The sequence below is a fragment of the Gymnodraco acuticeps genome, unplaced genomic scaffold (genome assembly GCF_902827175.1).
Source record: "Gymnodraco acuticeps unplaced genomic scaffold, fGymAcu1.1, whole genome shotgun sequence".
Lineage (NCBI taxonomy): Eukaryota > Metazoa > Chordata > Actinopteri > Perciformes > Bathydraconidae > Gymnodraco > Gymnodraco acuticeps.
The window spans coordinates 5,867,453-5,888,864 of NW_022992351.1; the positions used below are offsets into that span (position 1 = coordinate 5,867,453).

The following is a 21,412-nucleotide window of genomic DNA, read 5'->3' on the forward strand; positions in this document are numbered from 1 at the left end:
TCAGATCGCTTGGTTTTTACTAAGATGTGTTTTGAATCTGTGTTTTTAAGAGAGCAGGATGGAATGGAGGGGGGGGAAATCAAACATTACAGTTTTTATGCATTTTTTTTTATTTATGAAAATATTTGTATGTTTAAAAAAGTATTTACAAAGATACAACAAAAGTCAAAGATTTATGCTGATTAGATTTCAGTTTACATGTCAGTCGCAAAAAGGCTTTTCTTGTTCAGGCAGCAGCAAGATAAAGATAAACACTTCATAATTTCAGGCACATTTTCATAGTGTACAATTCTATTAGTGACAAAAAATGGTGGTATGAAAAAGTGTATTTTATTCCCATGACACACGTCTCTTTAGTACAAGAGTACTTTGTGATTGAATGTCCCTGGAGGAAACCACTAAGGTGACCAATGTATTAAAAAAAAACAGCTTCCGGTGCTTGAAATAGACAACAAATATCTACACAGGCAAAGCTGCATATTGTAAATACTGGAGTGTCAGCAGCTGAGAAGCTATATTATGAGGGAGGGATTTGGGAGAGGACCCCAATGTTTGGACTCTGTTCCCACACAGTCTTTTATTAAACATAAAGTAGATCGCAATATTATCAATGTTGTTTACAATATAGGTACGACTTTGTAAACTTGTAAGAATGTTGATGTGTTTTAAGATGTTTTGACACCTTAAAAACTCAAAAAACAACACTTAAGGCATTTCTTCATTGAAAACACTGCAAGAAGTAACTGGAGGAAATATATTCTATTGATACACCGTTAGTATCCACTGCTACATTTTCCACACGAAAAAAGTAAACTTCATATAAAGTGCTCATTTTAAAACTCAAACAAATATTCGTTGTTAAATGTCTTTTTGACATTCGCTGTCTCATGTGAATTACATTGTCTTATTTTGTACCTCGACATTATAAAAAATGTATACTTTTCGTGAAAGCAAACTAAAACTAAACAACCTCCAGGCGTATGCACACATTGGGGCAAACATACTGTATAAGGTTGTGCCGCCCAAATCAAAGCTCTCATTACACCCTGTTTGTCATTCAAATGTTTTGACACTTGCACATGCCTTTTTAAAATCCCTCACATTATCACTTTGGACTACAAAAAAATAAGCCAAACAAGCTTCTGCTTTTCAATACAAAACAGATATCACCCTGAGCAGAGCCGCAGTGCCAGCTCCCGTTCATTATTACTGCCTTTTAACAAGGATTATTTATTATTTTGAGATATTGAGTCTCTAAGGGAAGTGGCGGATTACTTGACCTTTAGCGCTTTTTCAAGAGGCATTTCCAAGGCGGGTTTAGAGTTGGAGCCACATTTTGGATCCACTTTTACTGAAAATTGGTTCAACTCGAGCACCGACTTTTTGCTCGGCCTGCACCAAGAGCCCAGAGACGTATTCGTCAGAGGCTGGAGCGAGAATACTTGGAGCAACAGTTCATTGTGTGTACGAAGAGCAGTAGAGAGTTGCTGGAGACAAGGAGAAAATGGTCTTGCAATTCAATGTTGCTTCATAAGAGTAAGTGCAAAAGGAGCTCAGCTCTGATGCATTCTTTCATTGTTCTTATTGTGAGAGAAATGTGCACTGACGTAAAAGCTGTGACATACGTGATGTCGTCATGATGGAGCTCCTCTCGGGATCTAGTCAGTGGAAAAGCAAACGGGTTCTTAGGAAGTTTGCAAGCTGAACTAAATCCGACACTAGCCCCGGCACAGAACTTGAACAGAACTCATTTTAGTGGAGTCAGATCTGATCCTCCCTGATCGCTCTCTGTCGCAAACACAGGCAACGTCCCTACGTAAACCTCCCACCTCTCATACCTGCTCACTGTTATTAGAGCTCCCCTCCGGGCCTCTGATGTCTGGAGGAACCAATGGAGAGGTGAGATTCAGGTAGCTCTGCTCCGATGGTTGGTGGCTGGACACCCGGGGGCCGCCCACCTTCACACGGCAGATTGCATCCAGGATGTCCAGAGTGTCACACGAGCCTGACGTCAGACTGGAAATACAGACGTCGTGAGAAATGGCCGACAATGCACAACAAGCATTCACCTATACAGTATGTTAGCATATCAATGTGTGGTGTAGCAGACAATTTATGTTAGGAATTCTTATGAGGATTATTAAAGCGATATTCTTTTGCTCCAACAACAGCATTGTAAGTATACCAAAAAAAGGAAAATATCAATCAAATAGTTTTAATAAAACAATTTCCCTTCATAAAACCCCCCTCACCTTAGCGCAGATGTATGTGGGAAGCCATCACTGAGATTTTCAGAGGGGATCACTTTCTTGGCATTCTGTTGAGCATTTGAAACACAAGACTAATATTGCTAATGCTTGATGACCTTTTTTAAAACAACAAATGAAACCTGAGAAATTGGGGTGAAATGTCCCATTTAGGCTTGCAGGTCTGAATGACGTTACCTCCAGGCTGTAGTAAGACTGGACGTTCCTCAGGGCTCGCTCTAAGGAACCGACTTGGTTGGAGAGCTTCAGGGATCGATCCTGAAGTTGTCTGTTTTCTACTTCTAACACGTTGACCCTAGAACGCAGATTCATGTTAGCAGTCACTCACAAAACTATTTACCCTGTGTGTCCCTTACCAACACATGTTTCTATAGTATTCCTTCTATTTGTTTTTACACATAAAAGTTCATAAAATACAGATAATAAGAACATCGTCTAGGGAGAGGTCAAGAAACCACAGGCTTGTAAGGCAGACCAATATGAAAAGCAAAAAAGAGAAAACTAGGTTATAATAAACATAATATAGAAAAATATAACAAAAATAATGACAATAGTAATCACACACAATTAGCATTCAAATGTGCCTATCAGTAGACAACAATCCGTTAAAAACAACAGGGGTTCTGATCAATGAGAGCCCCATTTGAGATATTTCAGACAAGTTAACACGTGCATTTTTTATAATAATACTTAATTTTCACTCGGAATAAAAGTATACTGATACCCAGATACTCATGTTGCCAGTTCAAAACACGGAGCAGAAGGTACGATTGTAAAAAATAAATATAAAATATGTAGGATTCATTAAGATACCTGTGTTGGATAGTGGAGGCGGTCCGCATGCCGTTGCTGCCCATTTCCTCTGCCTCGCTTATCTTCCTCGACAAATCCCTCTTCTCCCCCAAAAGCTTCTCATTCTCCTCCGTCACTGTGTGGATCCGCTCCTTCTCCTGAAAACCACCAGGGAGAAATATACAAAAACAGAGATACTTTAGAAAACATTTGTCTCTCACAAACATCTCTTGTAGAGCTAAAAGAACACAGCACAGACAGCTCTGTGTGTGTGTGTGTGTGTGTGTGTGTGTGTGTGTGTGTGTGTGTGTGTGTGTGTGACCTTGTGAGAGAGGCTGGAGGCCAGCATCAGGTCGTTCTCCAGTGTCTGGATGATGCGATCCCTCTGCGCTGTCTCTTTGAGGAACACCTGCTTGGCCTGACGCAGCTTGCTCTTGTGTTGACTCTGCTTCTCGTTGTACTTCCTGGTTGGCAGAGCAGAGGGAATTAACCTCAGGGGCTCCACGTGTCATTATTACTAATGATGCTATAACCCCATCCAGTTGATCTGAAATGCGTAGTTATTTGTTTGCCAAAGAACAGGAGTTAGTTTTATTTCCAAGTAAATATCTATATCAATGTGAGTGTGTGTCCCACCTGATGTGTGTGTCCAGTTGGAGGAGGAGTTGCTGCAGCTCCCCGTGCAGCCTGTCACTCTCCTGCTGACTGGCCATCAGCTCCTCCTGCAGTCTGTTAACTGACTTCTGGCTGTCTCTCGCCTGAAGACATATACAACACTTCTTGATTCAAAATGCATTTTCAGCTATTACACAAATGTAAAATATAAACAATGAATATGGCTAGCCAGTTATTGTGAGGACTGTGTAGACTATTTGGTGAAGTGTCAGTCAAATTAAAGTAGAACTAAATGATGACAAAAAATATTTGATCACCCCACTTTATGGAAGAAGTGACAGTACACAACACGGTAGAATGAATAAAAAGCAATAAAAACAAACAATACCAAATAAAAATAGTAATGTAACTGAACTTTCACTGAAAAGCTAAGTACAGGCTAAGAATAAAAGTTCTGAATCACATTTGGTCTAAAATGATGTTAAAAACACATTAAAGGTCACCTAAAATCCACTTTTTCATGTCTTCTATACATAAACATGTGTCCCCTCTGCATTAAGAGATTCTGAAAGTTTCAGGAAAAAAGATTCTCTCTTTTTGATCCATTTCTATAAAAACCTGTCTGGAAATGAGCTGATCAGATTTTGGCCACTTTGTGATGTCATAATGTTTTTTTGGGTTGTGTAACCATTAGCCAATCACCAACCAAGGAAACACCCGCCCACCTTATCACCTGAATCTCCTCCTTGAGCACCATTGAGTTCTTTTTAACCAAATATCTCTCAGAGGGGCGTGGGGCCTTAATTTCATCGAAAGTAACAGACAGAGAATCAGCACTTTGGAAACAGGGCTGAAACAGAGGGGATTATGGGATGCTACAATGCATGATCTATTTGGTATTTCGAGCCAAACACTTCAGAGACATGTTTTGTATATAACTAGAACTAAATATATTGATCAAAAACAGTATAATAGGGGACCTTTAAAAGTATGAGTGGTGCCTTGTGTGTCTGAAACCCTGCAGCACCAATACATCCAGTTACATTTCATTCGGCTGACCCTTTCATCCAAAGACACTGCCAATAAAGACAATAACCTGAGACCAGTGGTTGGACCCTGCTCTTACCTCCTCTCTGGCCTTGCTGAGCTCAGCCTCTAACACAGCCAGGCGTGTGTCCAGCTGCTGCGTGCGGTGGCTGAGCTCTGCGTTTGTCCGCGTCATGGAGGCCTCCTTCAGCCTCAGGGAGCGCACCTGCTGCTGCAGCTCCTCCTCACGCTGCTCTACCAGCTTCCTGAGACAGGGATGGCGGAAAGGAATGGTGGTTAACAAAAACACTGCGTCAGAATTGTGTGGTATATGTTGGTTATGCCACCATTGCTGCAAGTTTAGCGTAGCAGCTCTGCAGTTTGTGTGACCTGGTGATGTGCTCCTCCTGCTGCTGGGCTCTCAGGGCTGACAGGGTGTCGGACAGATCTCTGCTGTCCCTCTCCAGGCGGCTGCTCTCCCCCGCCCGGGCTTCCTCCACACGCAGCTGGTGCTGGGCGCTCTTTAGCTGCTGCTGTAGCTCCAACACCTGCCAACAAACAGAGCCAGAGGCTTCACTCAGAGTGACATACAGATAACATGAGCTCCTGAACCCCAGAATCCCTGAAGGTGTCGGCCAGAAATAGACAATAATGTTGGGGAATAACCCTGAGAAAGAGCTATGCCAGATGAGGAAGAACAAATGCTACATCTCTACAAAAGCACACACAGATCCCAAGGATCTTCTCATGGGGCAAATGCTTCTTATGTGCACCTAATATTAAGATCAACTTTAATAAAACTCAAAGTGCAAACTACAGTAGGACATTGAAAATCCCATGGGGTCTTTTCACAAAGCCTGACACCAGGTTACCAATCTAACTAAGAGAGTTTATGTATTACCAGATGTAATATGAAGTTGGAATAAAAGCACTGAAGTCTGTGTAGCATTTGCGCGTACTGACCTTCTTGTCAGCAACAATGAGCCGGGTCCTCTCGTTCTGCAGGTCCTCCTGCAGGCTGGTGGTGGCGCTGCGGTTTGTGGAGTTACGCGCCAGTTCTAACTCCAGTTCCCTGATTCTCTGCTGCTGACGTTCACACTCAGCCGCCTGAGAGTGAACGCACTGCTCCAACTGCACCAGCTTGGTCTGGAGCTGCTTCAGCTCTGCACAAAGCTGAAGGCATAAAAGAGCATAAACACAAAAACACCAAAGTAACAAGTATTCGGACAATTACAGCTTTTTGTACAGCACCTTTCTTCCAAGTTTATTCTTCAGATTGCCGTTGTAAAAGACTGACCTTGAGTTTCTCCTGGTCCAGCAGGGTGTTGTGTCTCTTGGTGTCCATGTTCTTCTCCTTCTCGTAGCGCAGCTCCCTCTCTGCGGAGGTGAACAGGCTCTGGGCCCTCTGCAGGTCCTGCTTCATCTGCTTCGCCTCCTCTGCCTTCTGGCTCAGCACCGAGTCCTGGGACTGAAGAGGGGAATGAGAGACAAGGTTGGGATGTGTTTGCACTGAAGGGGAAGTACAGATCATTTGCAGGTAGCACATCATAGATGTTCTTGTGGCTGCTGTGAATCATCAACCAAACACACTAGCCGTGAATAAAGAGTCAGAAACCGTAAAGGCGTGATTCACAACTGGAGTTTTTATACTTAACATTGGCATATATTATAATTATAAAAGAGAGAAAGATTGCCAGAAATGCAACTCGCTAGAATAGTTTTGAAAATGTGTTTTTTATCGTAACTTAAATTCATATCAGGGATGTTACTCAATCAAATAATATGTATTACAGTTTTGATTGCCTAAAGAAGGGGACTTACTGCAGCTGCTGTGTAAGCTAAAGTCAACCAGTACAAATACAATGATGTTATTAACCCAAACTCAAGAATACTGAATATCTGTGCATGCTAAGGGTTTATTATGATCCTGCACACCTTGATGTGTGCCAGCGCCTCACTGACTTGAGCCTGCAGGGCCAGTTGGTGCTGAGCGGCCAGCTGCTGCTTCTCCAGCTGGTTCTGCAGATGATTCAGCTCCTACACACACACACACACACACACACACACACACACACACACACACACACACACACACACACACACACACACACACACACACACACACACACACACACACCACACACACACACACACACACACACACACACACACACACACACACACACACACACACACACACACACACACACACACACACACACACACACACACCACACACACACACACACACACACACACACACACACACACACACACACACACACACACACACACACACACACACACACACACACACACACACACACACACACACACACACACACACACACACACACACACACACACACACACACACACACACACACACACACACACACACACACACACACACACACACACACACACACACCACACACACACACACACACACACACACACACACACACACACACACACACACACACACACACACACACACACACACACACACACACACACACACACACACACACACACACACCACACACACACACACAAATCATTCTAGCAGAGAAAATTCCCTTTCTGGTCACCTTCCCTTACAGGAAGGTACATACTGGTGGCGGGGATATATGCCTTAATCAAGGACAGTTGTGGAATGTACCCAAGTACATTTATTCAGATACCCTACTCAAGTACACATAGAGGTACTTTAACTTTACTTATTCCAGAGATTCATAGCCACTATATTCCTTTTATGTAACATTGTACTTCGCCCCTACGAGTGAAAGTTTCCACATTTTACTCCGATATAATCAAAGACAGCATTAGTAACTCTTCCGTTACAGTTTGTAATACCTATTTAGTGTTCCTATTGGGGTTAAGAAAATCCTCCAGTTTTTAGGATAGAACACCTCTTTGATCAGCTGAAAAATGTCTCATTAAAATACTTAAATCTTGCTTTCAATACTCACACACTTTTACTTACATTAGATTTTGAAAGCAGCAGTTTTATTTGTAGGAGAGTGCTTTCACAGGGAAGTGTTAGTGTTTACACTTAGGTAAGGATGTTAGTCATTCAGCACTTTGAAGGGCAGAATTAAGTTGAATTGTAGGACATTCTCTCTACTTCACCCTGTAAACCACATTACTAAACTTCTATATATCTCAACAGTCTTACTCAGATGATTTCACATAATGGACTTTTCTACAAACCGAATGACCTTACCAATGTATTGCTGTTACCTGATCATCATCCTTGGTTCTCTCCACTGGATTTAGCCTAGATTCTATATGAGCTGTGTGCAGTTCAGGCTCCTGACTGCTAAGAAGTGCTTCCTTTGTTGAGGAGAGCCGCTCTTGATGCCACTTGAGCTGCTCTTTGAGGCGCTGCATCTGGATCTCCAGTCTCTCTCTTTCCCCCTTTGCTGTCAGCTTCTCCTGGACAGTGGAGCTAAGCTTGGCCTGGAGCTCGGCAGTCTGCAGCCGCTCGGAAACCATCTCCTCCCTGGAACATATGCAAATTCGTGCAAACTAGTCAGCTTGGGTGTATTAGAGAGACAAGATAGGCCCAGCAATGATACATGATAGCAGTACCGGTTGTGACAGTGCTATAATCCCAACTCTGATCTATTTTTAAAATACCTCTGCATGCACCAATACTTTTTGTACGGTGAATTGAGGACTGATAACAACCTGAGTGCGCTGTGTGCTGTCTGCAGGCTGCTCAGTTCAGCAGTGAGCCGGTCAGCCTGCTCCTTCAGCTGGTCAACATGAAGCCTGCTTTCTCTTCTGTCCTCCTGGGTCCGGTGAATGTCTTTATAGCGCTCCAACTCGCTCTGGAGGCGGCTGTGGGCTCGCTCCATCTGAGCCACCTGGCCGGCAGAGAGGCAAGGAAATCAAGATGGAGAGAAACTGACTTCTTTTTATCAGTCAACCTGGTTAGTTAGCTCTTCATGTATCTATTTTTAACTGGTTATATGCATTATTTGTTTTGTAAATAATGTAATAAGTACATTTTGATATTATAGGATTGTGGCTTGAATGTGTTCAAATTAAGAATACATTAATAATATGATTTCATTTAAATTCTTCTGATATTTCCCTAATTATTTGTTATTTAAATATTTCCTTGCTCTTAGATAACAATGATAGCGAAACTAATATTCAAAGTGTAATGGCGTGTCTGATGTAGGAGCTAAATACACAACCACCCAAACACTAATGTCACATTATTATCATTTTCATCCCTCTATATATTTCCTTCGTTAATATTCTTTGGAACTCAAACACAGATACATGTTATCTTATTAAAATTCTGATTTACCAGTCTAGTTTTCCACTATACATTCAGGCAGGAAGGTCATTTCTTTATATATATATTTTTTACAACAGCAACAATCTAACCCTGAAGAAAGAATGCTTTGTTTCATCATGTCTGACCTGAAAAGCGGCACATACCTTTTCCTCCAGAACTGCTTTCTCCCCCTTGACTTGTGTGAGGCTCTTGATGAGTGTTTTCCCTTGTTGGCATTCTGTCTGACGGCTGTTCACCTCCAGCCTCAGCTTCTTCAGCTCTCGCTCACCTATCTGCAAAGCCTTTGGTGTAGAGATGAATTAGAGTTCCTGTGTTGTTTGCGACTCTAACTTTTTAATATTGTACTTTAAAACAAATACAACCAGAACTCTTATTTTCAAGATAAAATCTCTTTAATTCAAAATAGATTTTTAGCTGTGATTGTTTTTGTTTTACCTCCTTGTCTTTTTTGAGTGCGGCCTGGGCAGCACTGAGGTCCACCTCCAGCTGCTTCCTCCAGTCCTTCTCCTCCGTCAGACGGGCCTCTAGAAGAGCCAATCTCTCCAGGCTGCTGTCCCTTAGGTGCTTCATACATAATGTACAGAGAGCATTAATAGGCTGCGGTTATGGAATTTGAAGCATATAAACTCTCTTTATGGGCCATCATCTAATCTACGCAGGCTGATTGTTAAAGTTATAGTTGGGTCATTAAAGTGTATTCTTATTTTTCACATTAACCATCATATGAATGGAAATGTGATAAGGAACTATTGCAAGAACTTGATGATACAATAAAACCTGTTTATATGTTATTCTGTTAAAATCCAAAGGAGATTTCTTATTCCTTAATCGCTATACCTCTTTCAGCTACATTTATTGACCTGTTGAAGCTAATAGAAAAAATAACTTTATTTCAAATGATAAGCATTAGTAACAACTCGTTGTGCTTTATTTGAACCTGTGGATTGTCACAAGTCTAAGTGTTTTTTCTGTGTTGTCACCGCACTGTAAAATGAGCACAGTGATATTGAGTGATTGAGGTTTTACCAGCTGTAAGAAGGACTCGGTGGCTTCTTCTCCATTCTTTAACATTTTGTCTTGGACATCCTGCTTCTTCAGCTCTGCCTCCAGCCCTTTGATCTGCAGAGACAAGTTAAGATGATTACTCACTCAGCCATTAGAGAGATGATGGTTCACAATACTGTTTGAGTAATTCTAGTCAACAACTGGCATTAATGAATGTCGAATCAATTATGATGCCAGGCAATGGGGCTAAATCTACAGGAAAAACTCAAACTTTCAGAGGATGACTCATACATTTCAGAGTAATAAAATCAGGTTCTCTCAGAAATTAGAGTATTAAAATAAGTTTAAAAAACTCCAACATTTATGAGAAAATACTTGAAGAAAAGGACGTGGTAGTGGGATGAGGTTGATCCTTTTCTGGAAGTGAAACATTCTCTTCTAACACATCTGTAATTTCATATATAGAATACTGAGCTTTTACTTGCAATTGTAAGATTTTGTAATCTCAGGGAATATCCCAGATTTCTATTAGGAATATTACCCCCTTCCAAAAGCTCTGTGGTACAATTTGTTCCACCCTACAATGGCACGCTATCAAACACGCTATCATACTTTCCACAAGTAAAATACTTCTAAGATTCCTTTAATTTATTAAGTAATCCATACAACCCTCCTGCAGTTAAGAAAACGTTTTTTAGGAAGTGTGTGCGCTTTTCATTACCCTCCTGTGCAGTCCCTCCAGCTCCCCCTCGTGCCGGTGCCTCTCCCCCTTGCTGGCGTTCTGGGCCTCCCCCAGCAGCGCCTCCAGCTCCTCGTTCCTCTCCTCCAGCTCTTCCTGTTCCTTGCGTATCCTCTGGAGCTGCCGTTTCAGCTCCTTCATCTGAACAAGCCTGTCTTCCATCGCCTCATGACACCTGACAGAGAATAACAATGGTTCAAGTCAAAGCAGTATAAACAGTCGAAACGAACGTCAACATTATTTAATCGCTCTGTTTCCCAGGCGGCAGTTATGTGTACCGTTTGTGCATGTTATCCTTTTCTTCGGTTGGCGAGCCGGATAGATTGTTTTGTGGTTCACTGCTGATGCTCCTGTTCTTTTCCTCTTTGGTAACATCTACGTCTGTGTCATGTATTGCCGACTGGACAAACACAACACCAAATAATGTCAAACTTCTGCGACAACATAATAAGTTATTTGAACAAAAATAATGATTCAAATACCTGGTCCAAGAGATTTCTCTTCTCTGACTCTAAAGTGTGGACTCTCTCCCTCAGAGCTCTGTTCTCAACATCTAGTTTGTCATTTTGCTCTTTGGATCGTTGCAGCTTCATCATATCTGTGAAGGGAAAAACCATTTCAGTCTAGTTTTGCTATATACTATGTGAAGTTATGACTTCACAGTGTTTTATTTGTCCATCATTTGCTTAGAAATTAGTTTGAGATGCAGGTTTAAAATGATTCTTCAGTCCTTAAAGCGAACTGTACGAAACATGTAAGCTTACATTTGGAATTCTTCTTAGAAGGGTGAGGGTTAAATTCAGAACTTTGTGCATGTGTCAAAGTGAGATTGTTTACTTATATCTTAAAAACCAACATGATCCAAGTTCATAATTCAAGAACAAGTAAGAATATTATGTAAATCAGGTAGTTTCTACATCAGTAACTCAGTGGCGAACCGTCAGGGCCTTCAAGGTATTCAGAGAATACCCTGGAACACTCAGATAAAACAAACAAAAAATCGATTTAATTATATAAAATGTAATAAAATGAATAAATGAGAATGGTATCTGTGTTGTTGATCTGTAATATTACAGTGTTATGTTGATTTGTTTGTCCTTCTCGGACCATGCACTACGCATTTCAGTGGGTTTGTGTTAGAAAAGAAAGCAACCAATCAGATCTTGTTCTGGGTCTCTGGGTAGAATATCCTTGAACAAGGTATTCTACATCCTTGATAGAATGCCCTGGCCGTTGCACTGAATGAGAGCATACGTTTGGACCAGGGTTTCCGTTAGCCGGTAATTACCGGTTTTTAGCTGGTAAAATGTATTAAAAACCGGTAAATTCAAAACCTGCCGGTCAAAATGTCTGGTAATAATTATGGATGCTCCGATAGATCGGCCACCGGTCATTATCGGCCGATATTCACTGTTAATAGTTTGATCGGTGCTCTCTATAAAGCCCGATCAGGAGAGCTGGATCCAGGGGCGGCGCCAGGGGGGAGCTAGGGGGTGCTGAAGCACCCCCCAGGATTGCCAAAGCACCCCCTAAGCACCCCCAAGAAATATGTGTTTTGTTTTTTTTTCGAAAATTATTATTATTATTTTTATTAAATTAAATTAGAAATATTATTGATTACATCAATGCATATGTGAAAACAAAACATAAAGCCAACACAGGTGATATGATTAGGCCAATGGTCAGCAACCATTCGATTTTTGACCTACCCATAGGCTAAATTACTTTGTGACACTTGATTGACTTCCTGTTAGCTAGAGCGCCAAATGATTTGCTAACAGCAAAGTGAAAAATTGATCGTTTTTTAGTCCTTAAACGACCACGTGTGGACACTCAATCAAAACCAACTGAAAGCGAGAGGGATTCTGCACATAATAGGCCTCGTGAGTACAAGTAGCTTACTTCTGGGTCTCTGTGTTTCATTCAAGCCCTGCTCTGTGTGTGTGTGTGTGTGTGTGTGTGTGTGTGTGTGTGTGTGTGTGTGTGTGTGTGTGTGTGTGTGTGTGTGTGTGTGTGTGTGTGTGTGGCACGAGCCATTTTGTGTGCGTGCGTGCGCGAGCGAGCGAGAGAGCTCGCCTCGCGCACCAGTGGGTATCTACCGGAGATCGTTGTGGTTAGCATCTGGTGCTAGCTAGCCAAGCTAATGGATATAAGGAGCTTTTTCAACAACAAGGTGGAGGGAGAACTCTCTCCTGTCAGACGGAGAGTCTCAGGTAACCTCAACTCAGGTGAAGTAAAGGACTCTCTCAGTGTTTAGATAGTTAACTTTAGTCTAGTTATCTCAGTGGGTCTCAAACGGTTTGTTTTAAAAGGGGAGTGATTTGTAAAATATCTATAAAGAAATAGAAAATCTGTTGACAGTTCTGTTTCGTATGGGTATCCATAGATATCTGTTTCATAGATGTATCCATAGATCTCTTAATGTTGCTCTCAAAGTGCACCAGATTGATGCTTTTAACTTAAATATGTAACAAAAAATCTTCCCGGGGGAGCTAGCCCCCGGACCCCCCTAGAGGAGGTGAGGACCCTCCTAGAGGAGGTGAGGTCCGCTCCCCACTTGTAAAAATAGCACTTTACCCCTGCCTATATGCCGTGAGCTGATTATCGAGCCTTCATTGTAACAGTCGCGGGTGCACTGTGTGTGTGTGTGCGTGGGGAGTGTTTCAGTAGAAAATTCAACTGTAGCGCTGGTGCATTAATGGGAAACCCTAAATGTTTGAGCACCCTCTATGAAACGTCAAGCTACCCCACAGCACCCCCTAGAGAAAATCTCTGGCGCCGCCACTGGCTGGATCTGATCGATATGGACATAAACGCGAGTGAAGTATAACCAGACGCGAGAGAGAGATCAGATCAGCTGCTGAGTCTGACAGAGACACGCAGCTCTGCATAATCACCTGAAGCCCCGCCCACTGTTTAGCGAGCTGCTTGAGAAACTGACGGGCTGTCAGGAGAGAGAGGGAGGGAGAGGGGAAAAGAGAGCATCCGTTTCTCCCGTGTGATTATTCAAAGTTAATGTAAACTTTTGAATAATGTACTTCATCTACTACAAGTAGTTTGTTTGAATGTAATAATTATGCTGTTTGTGGAATCATTTATGGAAAAATGAATCTGAATTTTTTCGATCTGTTACGATTATAGACTGAAGCTGCAGCAATATAAAAATGAGCCCCGTGAACTGAGTTTTAAACATCAGCATATCTGCTCATAGTCCGGTAATTACCTGCTAACGGAAACTCTGCTACACAACTCTTATTATTATTATTATTATTGAAATATGGCCGGTAAGTTTCAAATGTATCCGGTAAAATAAATTCTGCCCGGACATTTGACCGGCGAGAAAAAATCCTAGCGGAAACCCTGGTTTGGACTGACAGTTTGATCAACCAATCATATATTGATTTGTAACCAATGGGCGTATTCTTTCAGAGTTCCCCTCGGTTCCAGGGTACTCTAGAAGGCCCGCTAGTTAACTGGCTCGAGACAGAGGATCTACAATGCGACGAAGCAATTCATGCCGTTTTATTGTTTTTAACGTTGAAATGACAAGTGCAACAGGTGAAGATGAAGTTGTTGCGGAATTGTTGTGAGTACCCTTTTCAAGACGACAATTCAGTGAAAAGACGGACATTATAATGCCGTGGGGGGGGGGGGGGGGGGCCGTGGGGGGTGTGTGTGTCTACAGCAGGTCCAGTTGTGATAGACACGGTTCGCCACTGCAGTAACTGGTATCTAAAATCATTATTACATTTAAAATAATTGTAATAAATGTGTGTGAAGAATTGAAATTAACCTAAATAAAGCAAATAAAAAATGTATATTCCGTCGTTTTTTGGAAAGAAATCTGTAATATCCAAACTATTTGTTCAACCCTACAGAGTCCTATAAACCCACCAATTTGAACAACTCTCCTCCAACAGGAATTTTCAAGCAGAAAATAAAAACTCCAGAAAACCTAAACTAAATGGACATTTTCAAGATCACACCCAAGTCTATCTCACCACAGTGTTTCAGTTTGTCCACTTCCTTCCTCAGGTTCTCTACTTCTTCGAGTGTTCCCTGGAGCTCAGAACCTGAGGTTATAAGCATATTTTTTGTTGTAATGTAATGCCTTTCAAAACATGTATTTTTACAAGCTCCTAATGAATTCCTGTACCTAGCTATTACAATTTAAAAAAGGTATGCATTAGAAAAGGAGGTTGTTATCTTGCATAACCAAAACATGTTGAAAAGTATTCGAGGCAGACATTCAAGCTACTGTATGTGTGATTTACACATTATAAAAAAATATGACAAGTCACTGCCATCATTTGTATGTTTATAATAATAATGTGCACAGAACTTACAATAGTGTTTAACATAGGCTTTTTAGTGTTTGCACCATACCACTTGGGTCCAGGTTGTTGTTCTTTGCAGCATCCAGCTCATTGGTGAGTCTGCGGATGTCCTGATGAGCCATGGCCAGCCTCCTAGACGCCTCCTCAAGGTCCCGCTCCAGCCGATGGCGCTCATTTCGCTCCTGGGAAACCTGCTCACTGTGGGCCTGACGCAAAAGAATAAAGTGTGGAGGGTAAGAGTGGGAGGAGTGTGGCAGCAGCGAAGATTAATAGGGGAGAAGCAAATGGCCCAACATGCTGATGTGAGAGACATGCATTCAGATGTTTCAGATTCATCATCATCATCATCGCTGGCCTGGAGAGAAGCAATAGTGTCAACATTCACCTGCATAGAGACACCAGTGGGACAAAAAGTACACATGCTGTCCCGTGACATGCCGTTATTTTTCAAACCACTTCGAGCACACATAGGTTGTTAGAAACAAATATTGACAGTCATGCTTCTGAGATAAGCAGTGTCCTCTGCATCATAGTGGTCATGCGGATATCAAGGCACATTATCAGCATGGAACATTTCATAATGTGAAACAGGTCAGTGATGTCCTCTTTATCATTACACCAGTGTTAGTTACTCAGTTAGTATATGCCTTAAGGTGGAAACCTACAGGGGTAATATTGTGTTTGCTCTGACCAGACCTGCGCAGCCCAAACAGCTTCTTCCATGGACTCTGGGATGAACACTGCTGAGAGGAAAGACCCATGTGTGCAGAATCACATTAGACATTACTATCACCTGGTATCCCTGTCTTTTAAAGGATTCAAGATTCAAGGCTTTATTGTCCTTTGCACATGAGCTACAGTGTAGATATGGCAATGAAAAACATAGGTCACAGGCTCCTCCAACACCTATATATATATACACATATATATATATATAGGACATAGAACAAATAAAACAGATAAAATAGTGCAAGAGAATGTTTTGAGATGTGCAAGTAAATACAAATAAAATAGAAATAGTAAAAGGGACAGTTCACCCAAATTATCAAAAGTACACATTCTTCCTATATCCTGCAGTCTAGATTGTTGGGATGTAAGATGCCCAGTGCTGAACATAACGGTCGTCTGCCTTCTCTTGAATATAAAGGAACTACATTGTATTAAGCTTACTCAAGAAAATAGTTACTATATTTAACCATTCATGATTTCTGGAAAGAGACCATTCTGTATGAACTGTCCCTTTAACTGGAAATATAAGGGATGTTCTTTTTTGTTCTCAGACTTAATTCAACCTGATGTTATACAGACCTGTAACTCAGCAACAAGCACAATGACCTCACCTTTGTCATGTTATCTACGGCTTTCTGCATATCCACCCTGTGCTGCCTTAGCTCCTCCCCCATCGTCTGGCGAATATGCTCCTGTCCAGTCAGAGAGACGATAACATCATTCATCCACGTTTATACGGTCTCTGTATTTGCCTTGGATAGTCAAATATTACATTCCACTAAAACAAGCAAGCCTAGGGATAGGTTTACTAAACATGTCAATATGACTGAAGACTGATTATTTCAGATAATAGAGACTGTGCCCTTTCGCAGGATACCTTACATTTACAGTATTTTCCAATTGGACTAGTATGGTTCCTTTCCTACATGTTGACGAAATGTTAACAGTCCTTTAGAAATTCAAACAGTCCTCCCCCTTACAAAAGCCAGTCCTGTACCTGGTGCTGGACTTCCATGAAGCTGCCGGTGAGGCTCTGACTTTCCAGTCTCCTCTCAGCAGCCTCCAGCCTCTCCAGTAGTGTGGCCCTCTCCACCAGGCAGGTACGCCACCTGCTCACTGGGGCTGCTCAAGCCCATCTCCCCGAGTTCCTCCTGAGCCAACATCTCTGCAAGCTCCTTGCTCTGACCCTCTGGAAGAAATGGGAGATTTGAATGGACTGTCAAAATCACAACAAAATGCTGCATGACAACTTCTATAGGGAAGCAGACCGATTGTGAACATAGCTTGTAGAAACGTATGCCTTGATATATTAACACGAAAGATTCTAAAGCATTCTTTGCAAATACAAATAATACGCTATGGTGTTTTAGAAATATACTGCTCAGGGGTAAGGTGAGCCAGGCTATGCCAACATTGCACTATATTTAAACTGAACTCACCCTGTTGTTGTCTGATTTGGTGTAGCTCTTCGCGCAGCTGTTCATTGTCTCTCTCATACTCCGAAGTAAGAGACTCGCGCTCTTCCAGCAGCCCACGAATATGTGAAACATAGCTCTCAACCTGACAGACGAAAAAAAGACAAAAATCCAATAGAAATTCAACCATGTCATTTAGACATTTATGTGAGTATTATTTAAAGTGCTTAAGTCACAGGGAATTATTCACAGGGGCCTTCATTTGACCTTTTACCTCTCTTCTCACTCCTTTTTCCAAGCACAGGCAAACAGCCTTGGGAGAGCTGCTTCTAGCGGTATGATAAGGCAGGCCATTTCTATGTGCTTGGGCTTTAACCACAGCTGTGTCTCAGATATGACCATAAAAACAATCTCTTCTTCAGACAATAGCAGGACAGGTTGACTCTGCCAGGGACAGGACTTGCAGCATCTTCTAGTCAAATGTTGATTATTTTCTTAGGAGTGGTTAAGTATCAGGGACAGGGGAAGAGAACTTCTGAGTTGGTTTGACGAGAGGCTTTGCCACTACGATGTTTCAGCAAATGTCTTTGTCAATACTCTGAATGTTACTTATAGTACATTTTCAGTGTCTTACATCAATGTCACACCCATCTTGATTATCCAGTTCTTTGCTTCAAGAACTTCATCAAAATGGGCACAAAAACAGCACTTTTATTTGTCTATAGTTTTAATGAAAATAAGGAGCACACTTTGATGAACTGGTGGTATGGTGATTTTCAGGCGACACAGATAAGATCACCAATAATATCAAATTGTTGTGGTTTTCAGTTCATTAAAGAAAGATTTAACGAGCAAATATGGATGACTTATTACTCTGTAGCTCTGACACAACCTAATCTTCCTGATGTTTGTCAGTATTACTGGGAAAAAAAGCAGTTCAGACTCTTGTATCCTATTCTTGTATTAAACATAACATTCTTTTATGGAAAACGTCCACACAACTAATCAGTTAGGGTGCCGAACTTGTTCTCTTGGTTTATTGGTGGACTGCAAACCAACTTTTAAAAAGGTGCAAACCGACCCCTACTTCCATCGTACATAATCAGATCAAGAGGACTGACAGTGTTACAGTTTGCGACCCCCTAAGTATTGAAAATAATCACCTCCTTCATCTCGCAGGCCTGCTGGGTACGTAAAGTCTGCAGCTCCTGGGTGGCTGACTGAAGGTTTGCCTCCCTGGCGAGCAGCTGCTGCCACAGGTGGCGCTGCCGCTCCTCCACACCGGCCCCTGGAGGCAGGCCATCCTCCTGAAGACGCATGGAAATCTTGTCCAGCTCCGTCTGCACCTGAGAACCCAGAGGAGGAGATTCATGTTTTGTAAACCCAATATCACATTGATCACCTAAGTGTTAAACTGTTATGTAAAGCTTGTAAGATATTATAAAATAAAACCTCTCAGTTATGTAGTGAGTCAAGAAGCATCCACATAGTAAGCTTGTCTGTGAATGGGTAGCCTTGGGTTCACTGCTTTTCAAAGCTTTGCCTATTATAGCAAAACCTGTATTGTCATTAAACTAAAACCTGATACAATTCCAAGGATACTATTGCTCAAATGCCTTTAACTTACTTCTAATAGTACTATGTGGTTATATGTGACATGCTACTACACCTGCAACACAAATAACTAAATTATCTATCCTTCGTCCTTTAAATTACTTACTTTTACTAAATGATCAGGTAAACTATCCTGCAAACTAAAGTGTTAACAACAGTTTTCAACATCAAGGTTGTCAGTCTCACTGACAACGGATCTCTTTGCGGGACCCATAGGAGAGAGACACAACATTATAGTGTCATGCCAGCACTAAACACCTGTTGCTGAATTCAATACTGTACATGGTTGGGCTTGTAATCTGAGCAGCCCCCCTGTGCAGCATTTCAACTACTCCACTCACTGCTCCAACAACATGCAGCATATTGCTAGGTATCAGGTCTCATGTGCCTGTTGTACTTCAACACCACGCCAACTGGTCTATGAGCCTGCCTTTGTGGAACTATTTGGCAAAAGATTAGGTGTAAAACAACGACTATTTGCATACTCATAAAGTACTTCTGGTGTTGAACACTGGGACAAAGCATCTTCACAGTGACTGTCACTATGTTATTTCTAAGTAAATGAACAGATGTGATTGATACCTCTTCATGATCCATGGCCATACATTAAGCAGGAGGAAGCTGCATCTGTTGATGATGGCCTTTTTCCTTAGTGTTAAAAGTATTGATCCAAAACAAAAGGCTAGCCTACATGGTATCCCATAGAAGCCAAGTCAGTTTGCACTGATGTGGTGAAGATCAGCATATCCTCAAACTTCCTCTCTTCCATTGTTGTTGCAATCCATTCATGACAATATGTCTTGTCCTCGAGTTCCCCTGCAAAAGATGAGAAACTTAATAACAATGCATTCAAGTCATGTTAGGCCCTGCAGTTGCAAGCTTAGGGATCAGACTAGCTACCTTAGTTTGGATAGGCACACTCCAGTTTAACAGCTGAGGAACACTGCATCACCTGAGGCTATGCAAACTTCAGGATGATTAGCTATGTTATCATGAGGATTTTACCACAGACAGCAATAACAGTAATAATGTTATCTCTATCATTGAAGTAAGCGCTTTTCTGTCCTGCATTTGGGAACATTGCATGTAAGCAACAATATGTATACACTACAAAATAAATCCCTGCAGTTTGCACAGCAGTGGTTATAACGTGACGACCTTCCTCTCATGTGTGCCATTAAAAAAAAAATGCAGCTAACTGTTCTTCCCAAAATGTCTGACGAGGAGCAAAATGAGGGATTTTGTGGGACAACTTGCACTCCATTTGTCAACGCAAGCTCACTGGTCAGAAACATGTCATTAAGTAAATATATTTGTGTGCTAAAGTAAATTACTAAATAACCCACACGGGCAACTGGGAAGTCACGCTGCGCTAGCTAGTTAGCAAACTTCGCTCATAAGTATAGTATACTTCACACACACACAGCTAAAGCTAGCTCGCTAACGGTAGCCATAGCTTTCTCCGATGGGGAATTGTTACGATAACCGAAGGCTACTGTTGAATAGCTACATTATTTGAAATGATTTAGCAGGGTATAAAATGTGCCGTTAAAGTTTTACTCACCTTTCAAAGGGTAAAAGCAACAAGAAAGCTAAGTGCTGAGGACAGGCGTGGCGGAGCGGATTGGCTTCTACAAGCACCTAGGCAACGGACTGTACCATTAAATGATGCAGGGAGAATCCATCAGCACAGTTGCAGCCATGAAACCGCACGAAACCAACTACTTTACGCTGTTTGTTTCAGTTTAGAAAAAAAATATCCCAGGGAATATCATTTTAGTAAATGACAGCTTCGAGATGTGGTAAAAGTTGTACTTTTGACGAGTTTGACAAAATCTAGATAATTAAGTTGAATGCAATTAAACGGTCTTTTAATTGGTTTCGTCTTTTGTTACCAGGTAAACAAAAGTGATAGGAATGTTTCTGTGTCTGTATGTAACGTGGTGTAATCTGTATCAATATAGTATTTACTTCACTGTTATTGATAGTTAATGGACTTTTGATGATATCTCATAAATGTATGGATTTAAACACCAGGTGTCGACAAAGAAACATTAGTATTTCCTGAGATGTGAAATATCAGAATCATTTGTATAATTGTAGCCTACCATTTATTTTTGCTCACTCTAGCAATAGTAGGCTATTTATACAATGTTTGATTCCTAAATTAATGAAGGGGTACAGGTATTCATAATCAATCATACAAAAACAAGTTAAATAATGTTTATTCTTGCCTATTCTATTGAACCCATATGTACATATTTTTATGTGTACATATGTTTTGAAACCTTATAATTCAGGTCTGTCTTGTTTTGCTTTGACCTCCACTAAAATGACTACATGATCAAAGATGAAGGCCTACACGGTGAGTCCCACCCTGATGTTTCCTGTGTGACCAGTACACAATAATCATGATGCCTGGGTGTTGAAATGTGAGTTATTTTGCAGTTGTGTGTTTATTCTTCACATCTGCCCTATAACAAAACTGGGATCACGAATGCATAGTAGAATGGTCATTATGCCAAAAAAGCATCCAAAGTGTAGTGTTTACCGAG

The 21,412-nt window shown here is 41.4% G+C and overlaps 1 protein-coding gene across 1 annotated transcript; it reads right to left on the minus strand.

Moving 5' to 3' along the window:
- Positions 1-92: 92 nt before the first annotated feature.
- Positions 93-20,521, minus strand: ccdc30 (coiled-coil domain containing 30). The gene is given in 29 exon segments (XM_034209092.1): positions 93-2,016; positions 2,253-2,317; positions 2,445-2,562; positions 3,081-3,217; positions 3,382-3,523; positions 3,696-3,817; positions 4,801-4,966; positions 5,091-5,248; positions 5,664-5,873; positions 5,998-6,168; positions 6,636-6,737; positions 7,947-8,208; positions 8,397-8,575; positions 9,162-9,299; positions 9,454-9,582; positions 10,045-10,137; positions 10,745-10,937; positions 11,041-11,162; positions 11,245-11,360; positions 14,764-14,835; positions 15,149-15,305; positions 15,765-15,842; positions 16,440-16,520; positions 16,826-16,924; positions 16,926-17,017; positions 17,268-17,388; positions 18,407-18,589; positions 19,440-19,673; positions 20,422-20,521. Coding segments are annotated over 28 exon segments (3,711 nt in total). The 5' UTR covers positions 19,461-19,673; positions 20,422-20,521; the 3' UTR covers positions 93-1,832.
- Between the last annotated feature and the right edge of the window lie 891 nt (positions 20,522-21,412).